Raw genomic sequence first — 14,283 nt, 5'->3', positions numbered from 1 at the left:
CAAACTGAAATCGGTTTTTCAGTTTTCGGCGGGATTTGTTTTTTCTTCTCATATTAATATTTTTATTTTTTATTTTATTTTTATTTTTTTAAATAAATGTTCCGTACATAAAATCACAGAAAAAAATCAATCGATTAAACAATAAAGAAAGTTGTCATTACTATTTCGGATTTCGGAAAGAACAAAAAAAATAAAAATGATTTAAACTTTTGTCTAAATACAGAGGGTTCCACTTAATCTGATCGCGGTTAAAGTGATTATTCGGTTAATGTGATATAAAATCAAAACACCGATCCATTTGCTATATAAGCCTTTGTAATTTCTACTGATAATCTGATTGGGAAAAAATGTCATTTTCGGTTAATCTGATACGATTTCTGTCGGCCGATCAAAAAATCAAATAACGTTTTCACACCTTTTCCACCATGTCCACACCTCGTATATACCTCTCACTGTGTAAACAGCTTGGCACGTGCCTAAAACTTGCAAATAACGGTGCTTCAGGGGATTAGTCATAGCTCAACGCACACAGATGGTCAGCTGGTCGATAGATGAAAGATACCGACATCGATAGTTCAGGACGATCACATTCCAGACGACACTTGCCTGGGGGCAATTTTGATTGAAAGAAATTGAGAGTAAAGAGTGTTGCTTGTTTCTGATTATATACATGTATTCACGCATACAAACCATTTGATGAGCAATTAATGGCAATTAGTTCGTGTGTATGTGTACGCACACTTATGGAATTCGGCTTTGAACTGATGTCGCTTAAATTGTAACAATTTAAGTTTATAAACTAAGGTACAATGAGCTTTGAACACTAGTTACAACATGTCATATAAACGATACTTTAGCTTGTGCGTAATTATGCCGTTTCTATAAGTGTGCAAAATTCATGGAAGACGAGTCCAGGGACCAAGAAGAGAGAAGCAAGGACGAGGCAGACGAGACAGAGACTGGGGACATTGACGATGAACTTCCCACAAATGTAAATGGTGTCAACAAGTGCATGGAGTAGTGCGAAGATTCATGGAGGAAAACGGCTGTGACAACTTCAGTCTATTTGAATTAAATACCATGCATATAGATTCCCATAATAATTAATTGCATGTGTACATTTTAGGAAAATTTCAGTGTGTTAATTACTTGTTGTTTTCTGTTATCAGTGTTTAAATAATTATAATAATAACTTGTAGAAATATTTTTAATCGGGATTCAGAAGAATTTACTTCCTGCACTTCATAGAAACGAACAGTATATTGTCTTTCTATGTTTACATTTAATTTTGTTCAAATTAATGTTAAATAATCTATCATTTAAATTGTGTGCATCAACAAATACTGATTTCGACTACCTTGAAGTCATTAAATTTCTATTGGCTATTGACAAAAAGAGAGACGCGTGACCATCCAATGAAAAAATAAATACACAGAGTTTGATTGACAGGTTCAGTCAGGTGCAGGTCTTACCCGATGTCCGAGATTATGTCTGCTGGTTGTACACTGCCGAATAGTCTCAGTAACTAGTCTTCTTTCAATACGCGTACCTTTCTTTTGTTTGTTAAAAATTAATTCAATTTTGTAAAAAGATAAGTATATCATTTCTTATAGATTTTTTTCACGAGAATATCTACAAAGGAGTTTTGCCAATCACAAACAGTTTAAAGTAATGTTTTTAAACACGAGCGCTATTTTGAAACAATTAAATTGTCAGAGAGTTCCGAATAAAATCTGATGAAAGTTTCACACGGTTCTCGCACACTTTGCCCGAAACGATTTACACGCTTTGCCCGAAACGCTGCACACTTTGCCCGAAACGCTAAACGGTTTACACGAAACGCTTCACAATTCACACGAAACACTAAACGGTTTACACGAAACGCGAAACGGTTTACACGAAACATTTCTCACACGAAAGTCGCATGCTTTTTTGGTGTAGTAGTACGTTTCAGGGTCTGTATATAAATACATTCTTGAATCTGAAACAGATTTATGATGTCCATATAAAATTAACAGAAATAAAAGATTGGTATCAAAAATTATTTTGTACATAATATAGAAAGGACTAAGTGCGGTTTTATGCATTTTTTGCCCCCAAAATCAAACTTTTAGATAGAGCTTTAAAAATAAGGTGAAAGATAGTTAAAATCATATTAGAAATAAAGGTGTAAAAGGTTATCCCCACAGTGACGTCATAAAGTAGAAATGACGTCATGAAGATTGCATTATTTTGATAAATTGATGTTTTTTAGCAAAATATGGGTGTTTTCCGATGGTTTTTTCGACTGGGAAACATCGAGCGCAGGCTTGCTCAAGTACCATTTTTTAGTATAATGTGTATAACTATCTGAAGAAAAAAATATGTTAAAATCGCACTTGAGCAGACCTGCGCTCTATACTTCCGAATGCAAAATATAGAGCAAAATTGAGAATATTTTCATTTTTTGGCAAATTTGCGGGAAATAGGTCATTTTGGTGACGTCATAGATAAAAAGTGAATGAGCAATGCTGACTAAAATCAAGATTAAAGTTATAGGCATCCTCCATACAATGATTTGTGAAGATTTTATTTTTATATGATACTATTTAAAAATTGGTTGAAATCGGGGGCAGATATTTGACCATACTGCACATAGTCCTTTATTTCAACCAAATTCCCACAATCTGGGCTCAAAATAACTGACGTCCTGATCGTCTAGTGTGAATAAATTTTAAATAAGGGCAAGACCACTGTAAAAAGCATTTTGTTCTTTTTGCCATTGCATGTTGATATTTTTAAAATTAGCTTTACTCCATATAAATTGGTACTGCATGTACTCCGGTACAAATACTTTGGGTAGTTTCCGTTCCCTCCCTAATGTTTTGAATTTTCTTATCCATATACAGTAAAACATGTCTAATCCTGTTGAGAATGGTTCTGAAAAATTGGGCCGGATTAGGCAACAACTGATTTGGTGGACATTGTTGCAAATTCATTTTAGTATTTAACACAGTTGGTCTTGATTGTGTTTTTTTGCAAAATTTTCAAATCTTCTGAATGATATACATTAGACCTCCTTGATTGTGATTACTGTGCTGATTTTCATTTTCATTTTTAATTTGAAAAACAATAATTACATTGTGGAATACATGCAATGTAAATACTTTTTCAATCATATCATAACAATTGATAAATTTTCAAACATCCAATTAACCTGAGAATTCCGACACAAGACAAGTGCATGATTCACAAGAAACTGTTAAGCAAACATTGACCACATTAAGATAAGTCAACAGTTGGCTGATTACTTAATGGCGGGAACAGAAGTGAGTTCAACAGAGTGAGCGCTTGCGAGCTCTTGCCAAAATTTGTGTTGGGAGAAAAGGGTACTTTGGCAAGCGCTTGCAAGCATTTGCTCTGTTGAACACACCTCTGTTTTGATGCAGGGAATAATGGATAAATATCAAATGCACAGGAATCTAATAAAGAATGGTGCATTTTAAAGATATATAAATAGTGCCTGTTTGGGAGGGTAACTGTTGAAATTGACACCTCGAAAAAACCTTTGTCAACTGACACGAATCGGATGTGTCAATTTCAACAGTTACTCTCCTAAACAGGAACTATTTATTTTATTATACTAAATGTCATTTTTAAAGAAAATTTTACTGCTTTTAATATATAGAAATGAAGTGAATTCCACAGCGAATGGTACGCGCATAATTTACGCGCATGTAACAATTTGTTTTGTTATACTTTCATGTTAAATACTGAAATCTGATTGGTTAAGATGCAGTTCATAATCCGTTCTATTACCTTCAGAATTAGCAACGCCTATATTAGCAATTCCTATATAAAAGCAGTAAAATTTTCTTAAAAATTAAGACATTCAGTATAACAAAATAAATAGTGCCTGTTTGGGAGGATAACAGTTGAAATTGACACCCCGAGAAAACCATTGTTAACCTCCGCTTTGCGTCGGTTGACAATGGTTTTCTCGGGGTGTCAATTTCAACTGTTACCCTCCCAAACAGGCACTATTTATATAGTGTTACCCGTTGCCAAGTGAGTTGCTAACACTGAGGGTAATAGAACAAATAACTAGCTGCGTCTAAACCAATCAGATTTCAGTATTTAACATGAAAGTATAATAAAATAAAATGTTACCATACAACATACATTACAAACGATATCTACAGTCTTACTCCAGGGGTATCTCGAATCATGGCCTGAAAAACAAGCATTCTGAGAGTATTGCATAAGCATTTATAATACACGTCCCCTACCAATTTGTATAATTCTCTGAAATTTTCAAAGCATACATCTATTTCAAAACTATTATAAACGAGATGTTATGCTTTAGTCAGAGATAAAGAACAGAGGAAATTCAAACTACATAGTTGATATAGAAATTAAATAAAAAATGGGTAAATAATACTCTTTATTTTATCTTCTGTAATTTCGCCAAGTCCATTAAGTATTTGCTGGTAGAAACTTGTGATAACAATGCATTGTTGTGCAGAATATCATTTCTTACCGTTTTATGTACCCCGAATCAACAGACCAACCCAATAACGAACCCGATTGTAATAATACAAAAAACCCTGTCGAAAAATTTACAACACAATGCTTGACACTATTTTACAGAACTTATTTGTTTGTTAGAAACAATAAAAGGAATGGTACAAGTAATGCACAATATTATTACTGACTACATACTTTCCTCGTTTATTCAATACACAACGAACTTGATAACGAACCCGAACATTAAAAAATTGGAATATAAAAAATGAATTTTCTCGAAAATAAGTCAATCAGACGCTACGAAAGCGTAAACTTGATCTGCAGTTTGACATTTTGAAGCTGTTCAGCAAATTTCATATTATTCCTCAAACGTATAAAGAAAACAAGAGGCCCAGGGGCCACATCGCTCACCTGAGCAACAATTGCCTTCATTCTGATCAAATTAGCATTACAGTATCAATATATCTTGACAACTGAGTACAGTAGATCTTGCTAAAAAAAAATTGAAAATCTGCCAATTTTTATCCACCTCTTATTTCTTGGTAAATACCAAGCCCCTTTTGTTGTTGTACCTGTAAGAAGATTTTTCTTTATTCCTATAACCCCCCCCCCCCTCCCACCAATTCGTGGCCCCACTATTCTCTAGGGAATCATTGGTTTCATCAAACTTAAATCTACCTTTAATCCATTAACCTGTGCTTTCACTCTAAGTACTGAGTTTTGGACAGAAAACTTTCCCAGAATATTTTTAAAGATTTTCTCTATATATTCCTATGTAAAAATTCAAACCGCCATCACGGTCCCGCCCTACCACTAGGGACTGTGATTTTGCAAACTTGAATTTACACTACCCGAGAATGCCTCTACACAAGTTTAAACTTTTCTGGCCAAATAATCTTTTTTTGAGAAGAAGATTTTTAAAGATTTTCTCTATATATTCTTAAGTAAAAATTCATCCCCCATTGTGGCCTCACCCTACCCCTGGACTATTATTTAAACAAACTTGAATCTATATGATCCGGGGATGCCTCCAATCAAATTTGGGCTTTCCTGGCCTAATAGTTTTGAGAAGAAGACTTTTAAAGATTTTCTCTATATTTAAAAATGTATCCCCCATTGTGGCCCGCCCTACCCCCAGGGACAATGATTTGAACAAACTTGAATCTACATTATCTGAGGATGGTTACACGCCAATTTGAGCTTTCTTGGCCAAATAGTTTTTAAAAGAAATTTTTTAAAAGATTTTCTTTATACTGTGGTTTCATCAATATTCGTTGAAGACCAATTTTCGTGGATTTCATTGTTTAGTTGATCCACGAAATCAAATGTTCATTGAAAGGCAATTTTTATTATTATTTTGTATTGATAGGGTCATTGGCCAAGAATTTACGTTTCCTTGAAACTGTGATTTTCACTTTATCCACGAAAATTGATACCCTTGAATATTGATGAAACCACAGTATATTCCTATATATAAATTTATCTTACAATTGTGGCCCCACCCTACCCCCGGGGACCATGATTTGAACAAACTTGAATCTACACTATCTGAGGATGCTTCCACTCAAATTTGAGCTTTCCTGGCCTAATAGTTTTTGAGAAGAAGATTTTTAAAGATTTTCTCTATATATTCCTATGTAAAACTTGATCCCCCAATTGTGGCCCCACCCTACCTCCGGGGACTATGATTTGAACAAACGTGAATCTGCACTACCTGAGGATGCTTCCATTTTAATTTGAGCTTTTCTGGCCTAATAGTTTTTGAGAAGAAGATTTTTAAAGATTTCTCTATATATTCCTATGTAAAACACGATCCCCCTATTGTGGCCCCACCCTACCCCAGGGGACCATGATTTGAACAAACTTGAATCTACACTTCCTGAGCATGCTTCCATTTTAATTTGAGCTTTTCTGGCCTAACAGTTTTTGAGAAGAAGATTTTTAAAGATTTTCTCTATATATTCCTATGTAAAACTTGATCCCCCAATTCATACTTGCCAACCTCCAACATGTGAAAATCTGGTCATGACCAGATTTGGAAAGTAAAAAATCTGGTCATAGCGCGTAACGACATTCACGACATATTTACCATGCATTTCATAGGTATATACAATAGAAATATTGGTTAAAACTTATGTGTAATACTTTATTGCAAAGAAGCATTTAAACTAACAGTTGCTGATTTTGAATTTTGTAAAGTGATCTGACACAGAAAATGATAGGTTGTGTTCAGCTAAAAAAATGCAAAAAGAGTTTCTGCTAAATTAACCTTGCTTTTGAACTCTGTAAATGATGGCATGAAAGTTGTAAGTGACTTGGAAGACTTTTGTGTATTAAAAAGCATTTTACACATGACTTAGCGTTTCTGAATGTTTAGTCAGATCATTTTGGGCACAAAATCCAATATTCAAATGTGCGTTACATAGAACACAAAAGCCTCGTTTTGTACTCGATTATTTTGTTTTACCTATGGGAATTCATTTTCCCAGATATGTTGATAGGTACAAAAATATCGTTTTCTTTTTGTTGGTTTTGTTTTGGCCCCGATGAAGACCTTTCCTTACTGGAAGCCATCACACTTAATGATTTAAACCTTCGCTTAGTCAAAACAACTCACGATAATAATTACACTTAAATAATGTGTCTGTTATAGCCATCGGCATTGTTTACGCGTTACGTAATTCCAAGCTCAGCTTGGGTTCAGATCTGGAAGTCAAACGCCCAAAGTAATTTACTAACCAAATCCGGAAATCGGGAGATTTTCGGGTTGTTCGACAAAAATCTGGTGAAAAGCATGACCCGCCGGGTGATAAAAAATAATCGGGTGAAGGGTTGAAAAATCGGGTGTGATCCGACGAAATCGGGTCAGTTGGCAAGTTTGCCAATTGTGGCCCCACCCTACCCCCTGGGGACCATGATTTGAACAAACTTGAATCTACACTTCCTTAGGATGCTTCCATTTTAATTTGAGCTTTTCTGGCCAAATAGTTTTTGAGAAGAAGATTTTTAAAGATTTTCTCTATATATTCCTATGTAAAACTTGATCCCCCAATTGTGGCCCCACCCTACCCCTGGGAACCATGATTTGAAGAAACTTGAATCTACACTACCTGAGATGCTTCCATTTTAATTTGAGCTTTTCTGGCCTAATAGTTTTTGAGAAGAAGATTTTTAAAGATTTTCTCTATATATTCCTATGTAAAACTTGATCCCCCTCTTGTGGCCCCTCCCTACCCCCGGGGACCATGATTTGAACAAACTTGAATCTTCACTACCTGATGATGCCTCCACACAAGTTTAAGCTTTTCCGGCTGAATAGTTTTTGAGAAGAAGATTTTTGAAAAATACCAACAAATTTTCAATAATTCTCAATTATCTCCCCTTTAAAAAGGGCGTGGCACTTCATTTGAACAAACTTGAATCCCTTTCACCTAGTGGTGCTTTGTGCCAAATTTGGTTGAAATCTGCCCATTGGTTCTTGAGAAGAAGATGAAAATGTAAAAAGTTTACAACAACGACGACAACAACAACGACAGACAACGGACAAATTGTGATCAGAAAAGTGTGGAAAACTGAAGTGGGACAGACAGATGGAAGGACGGACAGAGAAAGGGACGGACGGACGGACGGACGGACAGACAGACTGACTGACGGACGCAGAGGAAAGCTTTAGTCCCCTCCGGTGAAACCGGTAGGGGACTAAAATTGGAGTATAAAGCGCAACCCTTTTGAACTAATTTTGGCTGAAAGAAAATGCATATTTATATATAACATGACTTAATGGTTATGAACTGAAAGGAGTTGCTAGTTTGGAATTATACTCACAGTTGTTTAAATCAATAGCAACAACAAGAAAATTGATCAATAATTGATCAGTAATTATCCTGCATAAGGCTGATTGATAAGTGGCCAGATTACAGGAAATAACTCTCACTTATAATAAGCAGTCAGTTTTTTTCATCGTGGCTGGTTTACAGAATAGACAAGATACAGATTGTACAATATTTTCTAAACATGGAAATATAAGAAAATGTCAAGGAACTGAATAATTTTGCCGGATTGGACAATATGCCGGAATGCGCAACATCTGGATTAAACAAGTTTTACTGTATTGCATTTTCATTCAGTGTTTCTTTTCTTTTCTATTGCTTTTAGTCAGTCTAATATTATAGAGTTGGGTATTGTCAGTGAAAACCATAATGCGATATATTGCAATATTATACTCTGAATATTGCAAAATATTGCATTTACATTAACTTTGATATTTTTACAAATAAACTAAAATATGTGATCAAAATCTAAAGGTTTCAATTATTTTGTGACATTGTAATATTAGGTTCTAATGTGTGTGTTGTATTCATATTTAAAAATGGCACCTCTAATTGGAGCATTCACTCAATTCATGACATGAATCATTGCGTGGCGGATGCATTATTTAGGAATAAACAGTCATGTATGTGCAATTGAGGAGAGTCGGACCAAATTGTTTTGTGGAAAGTCAGGGCATATATTTAGCATATATGCCAATAACTTTGATCAGAGTAAATATGACACAAGTATTCAGCTCCTTAAAACTGGACTAATTCCATTCTAAGTAATACAAGAAAAATTGCCTAAAATTGAATGTACAAATCAGATGAATTAAATCTCTATCCCACTTAACAAGCTGACTCGACCGAAGTAGACGTTCACACACACACACACACACACACAGCAGCACAAGGGGATAAAAACAATTATTTACAACAATTTACTAATTTATTAATTTTACTGAAAACACTGCAGAAACAAGAGATGTCTGTGAAACACTTATGCCCCCTCCTTGGAAACATCCACAGAGAAAATGAACGTAAACTGAAAATAATTTTCTAAGTCCTAGGGGTAAAAATTGCCGAAAATTGCTCTATCATATCCAAAATCAAACTTGACCTAACCATTATTTAGATAAACCTGTATACGAAATTTCATATCAATATGTGCACCCTCTGTGAAGAAAATGAGCAGAAACTGCAAATAACTGGAATTTTTCTATGTCCAAGAGTCATTAATTACTCAAAAATGGCTCGATCATACCTAATATTGAAGTTGACCTAGATATAATCATGATAAACCTGTATACCAAATTTCATTTCAATACGTTCATCCTCTGCGAAGAAAATGAGCGGAAACTGCAAATAACTGGAATTTTTCTAAGTCCCAGGGCAATAACTCTGTCGAAAATTGCTCGATCATACCCAATATCAAACTTGACCTATATAGATATTATCATGATAAACCTGTATACGAAATTTCATTTCAATATGTTCATCCTCTGCAAAGAATATGAGCGGAAACTGCAAATAACTGGAATTTTTCTACATCCAAGGGCCATAACTCTGTTGATAATTGCATGATCGTACCTAATATCGAACTTGACCTAGATATTGGTTGTATTTGTTTAAGTATCATTCGGAAAGTGTCTGTGCTATTCATAATGATGTGGGGAAAGCTAGTTCGAGTTATAAATACATATAGTCGTTCTGATTGGTTAAGAGAAACACACCCCCAGAGCGCGGTGTATATAAAGTCAGGATTTGCCTTCGTTCCGCAGTTGACGTGGAATCTTCTCTAAGGTTCCAGTCAACTCACTTCCCCGGGCAGATGGGTGGGCCCCTGGCCAGTCTCCGTTTCCCGTCTCGGACATTGTCTCACTAAGCATTTTGTTTATTGTCCCGTAAATTTCTATTGTGTAGCATGCTAGGCGTTTTGTCCATGCTAAGTGGGTTGGCATTAGGTTTGGGTTACTTGGACTTTAAATTAACTTTAAGGCAGGCTTACATTTATGTTGTATCTTTGTCAGGGTGGCGATAACGGGAAGTTTGTATAACTGTATATTTGTATATAACATTTGCTCATTAAAAAATCTATAATACCATAACAAATGTTTTCATTTACATGTAGCTGGAACTTGGAGTAGAGTCAGTGTGATTTTGAAATACTCGTAAATATTTGATAGAGTGATTGAGCGTTGATATAAATTTCTAGAACATTTTCATTATTACGGAGTTTTGGATTTAGACTAAGAATACTGACAGATTTGAGACCGACTCTACTTTAGTGACTAGAGACAGAAGAATACCATTGAACTCTTGGTATAAATAATTATAAAAGCTATAATTTTACCACTATACGATTACATTGGTGCTGTGACGTTACAATAACCACTATACGATTACATTGGTGCCGTGACGTTACAATGACCACTATACAATTACAGTTAATTAACACCTGACGCATGTTGTTGGATGTTGACAGAGGGTACCAGCTGCAATAAGTTACCCGAGTCTCAGGTGATATAAAATATTACATAATTATAGTCTTTAATGTTTTTTATACATACCTGCTGGATTACAAATTCCAACTGAGTTGCCGATACTCTTTTCCCCTGCACCTCTAATGGACCTCTCGGCAGGTATATACTAGCACTGTATATATTCTGACAAAATAATAAATGAGCATGAATTAAATAAGGAATAAGGAATCATTCTTTGACTAATTTCGTTCAGGCGTGATCAAATCCAATAAAGCTTAAAGGGCTTTATGATAGATTTGATCACGTCCCGACCAGAATTATCATCTCATAATATTCAAAGAATGATTCCTTATTACTTATATTTATATAATTTTAAGCCATTGTATGATTAACTATTTAAATATAAATAAGAAAACCCCGCTGGCGCGCCAATTTGTAGTTATGGGTTTTATAGTACAAAATCGATACGTAGTGTTATCACAGGCAAAGACACTGGAAAATGTAAATATATGATTATATTTACATTGTCTGTCTCTGATAACACTACGTATAATAGGACTAAGAGCATGAGTGTTCTGCATTTCTCGCCCTAAAAATAAAACTTCAATAGACAATTTAAAAATTGAGGTTCCAGATAGTTGAAATCAAATTGATTGACATCGTGTAAAGTGGCGTCATGAAGATTGTCTTACCTGATAAATTAATGTTTTGAAGCAAAAATGGGCGTTTTCTGACAGATTTTTGACCGAAAAACATTAAGCAAATGCTTGCAAAAGTACCATTTTTAACTATAATGTGCATTATTATATGAACTAACATAGGTAATCACAGATTATAAAGCTCACTGAGATGAGGCATCACCTTTGAGGCATCGCCTTTATAAAACCACCTTTATAATATCATAGGAAAATTACAGTTAATCATTTTGAATATTCATTGTTTTTGTAGTGTAATATTAAGGTATCCCATTCCTCAATGTTCTTCTATCAAGAATTTCTTGAGAAGTATATCATTGAAATCTGTAGACAGTTAAACATACTTTTGTGGTAGAGTGTTATTTTTAATTTGTTTTAATATCAAATAAACTACAAATCGTGTTTTTGAATATCCAAAATGTTTTGATTTTCCGTAATTAATAAAACATACAATACTTTTGGTTTTTATTTTACTTATTGATATAAGCCCTAAACGAATCGTCGATGCGGACGACTAGTCGAACTGCTCATTTTTAGCCAAAATTTTAACAAAATCCTACGATACGTCGATTCAATCACTTCAAAATGGCATATAAAACTGCACTAACATTATTAGTGTATGATGCCACGATGTCCCCGATAATGCTACCAAATATTATTAATGATTAACATTTAAACAATTACACGTTATACTTATGCATCGTATTTTCAAATACCGGCAACATCTACAAAGTCATTTGCATTGTAAACAATTCCCGATATCGCATGTTATGCAAAACTAAACTTACTTTGACAGAAATATTTTATTCCCATGTATTAAAATAATTATCCACTCTGACCATCGCCAGTGTATTCACCATTACGTAACCAGCCACCTGTTGACTCGGCGGGTGGTCAATGTTTGTTTAACAATTTCCAGTGTCAGAAGCATGCACCTGTCTCGTGTCGGATCTCAAGTGCAGAAAGCTTAGCAATTACTATGATTTGATGAAACTTGTTCACTTTGTATCCAGTAATGCAGTTACACGCTATTGTTTTACATAGACACTGTTAGAAATAGATCAATCATTTGTACGACTTGAAAATGACGCTATACGACATATAAACGTGTCCTAAAATTTTTATTTAACAATAATCAAAGACTTGGATAATAATTATCCAATGAACTACAATCACCCTTCTAACGGTACTCTTTATATACACAGGGAGGGAAATTGCCGTATAGATCTCAGCCTTAGGGCAAGATTATTAGCACAACCGGTGTCAGCCTACTGTATAAACAATAGTATTGATAATTGCCGATTACATATTTTAAGATTGAATTTGACCATAAAATATTTCTTATTTATACTTTCCACTAACAACTCTTTACCAATAAAATAATAAAGCTTTAAAACATTCCCTGGACCTACTGCAATTATTTTTTCCATTCAAGTCTGGTTTCAATTTTACAGCGCAATTTTATCTTCCCACTAGTGATATATAGAACCATGTGACGATGTGTTTATGAAAACGGAACGGTAAAACTTTTAATTGATTAAAGACAATGTACCATTTTTTAATAACTGTCATATTATTTAATTAACTATTATTATGTATTCCAGTGTTAACAGATGAGTGAAAATGATAATTATTAAAGATGAACAATGAATTCAACAACATAATTTTCAATCACACAGCCAACTCAAGATGATTAAAACCAAGATTTTTAATATATTTTTAACAATTTTCTGACTTCAACCCTTAGACAAGTCAATCAAAACGATAAGTCGGGTGCTCTGCTTCAGAAAAAAAAAATACCGACTAATCGTCGGAAAAATACGATAGATCCTTGTTTTTCATTGGTTGAGAGAGTTTCCCATGAAGTCCTTTGTGCTGGTCAGTAATAGATCAATAGTTTTTCAGCCAGTTGAGATATTTTGACCTCCTGACTATTTTCATTAATTAATCACAACTGTAAGTTGACCTTCGTTTTCTTACTAATTTCTTATTTTCCATTAATTAATCTGTTTCTTACTTTTAATGTAATTTTAATGCAATATACTGAGTTTCATTTAATAATGATCAAATTAAGCTTTGATTGAATCAAAAAGTACATGCATATGAAGGTTTTTATATCAATATAAGGGGAATAACTCTTATAGTTCTTTTGCATTTACTCAGTATCTATTGTAAACTTTTAAAAGAAATTAATTCATGGTTAAGGCTTTGAAAATATCATCGTATTAATATAATATGTTTGTTGTTATAATGTATGCTTAAATTGCTATTGTTAACCTTTTACAGAGTTCATAATGAAATAATTAAAATTATTATAAAGAACCTGAGAGACGTGGCGTTTTCCTTGCTAAAAAACAAAGAAAATACTACTACACTTTAAAAATACAAAAACAATAGGTGGTCAGTGTTCATTCCTTTAACCCTCTGGCTGCGACATTATTGAACAGAAATCTTTACGTCACTGCGACATTAAAAACAACGTCATAAGTTTTTGACGTTTTTACGAGGGATTTTCTCAAAGTTCAAGGAATATAACAAGTGCGCGTTCTATTTCGAAGTACGAATTACAATGACGTAAATTTTTACTAGTCTTTTCTGCTAATTTTCCCAGATTTCATGACTGTATCCTTGGATTTATTGCTGTTGCCCAGAAGCAGAAGCAACATTTGTTTGATACATAATTATAAAAGATCATAAATGCATGTGAGGCTTAATAATATCAACAGTATTCTCAAATTTAATAAAAGTAGTATTAGGTTACAATTAAAAGAAGATCAGAAAAGGATGACT

At 34.0% G+C, this 14,283-nt stretch overlaps 1 protein-coding gene across 6 annotated transcripts in view; it reads right to left on the bottom strand.

Annotated features, from left to right (window-relative positions):
• Window positions 1-14,283, bottom strand: part of LOC128158169 (plexin-B-like) — a 342,553-nt gene that overhangs the window by 190,024 nt on the left and 138,246 nt on the right. For all 6 annotated transcript variants that reach the window (XM_052820921.1, XM_052820923.1, XM_052820920.1 and 3 more), the window contains one exon: window positions 10,886-10,981. In XM_052820921.1, coding sequence (XP_052676881.1) covers window positions 10,886-10,981 — 96 coding nt within the window. The remainder of the gene's footprint in view (window positions 1-10,885; window positions 10,982-14,283) is intronic.

The sequence above is a fragment of the Crassostrea angulata genome, chromosome 8 (assembly GCF_025612915.1).
Source record: "Crassostrea angulata isolate pt1a10 chromosome 8, ASM2561291v2, whole genome shotgun sequence".
Lineage (NCBI taxonomy): Eukaryota > Metazoa > Mollusca > Bivalvia > Ostreida > Ostreidae > Magallana > Magallana angulata.
The sequence above is the reverse complement of the archived record's forward strand: the minus strand, read 5'-3'. Positions and strand labels throughout refer to the sequence as shown.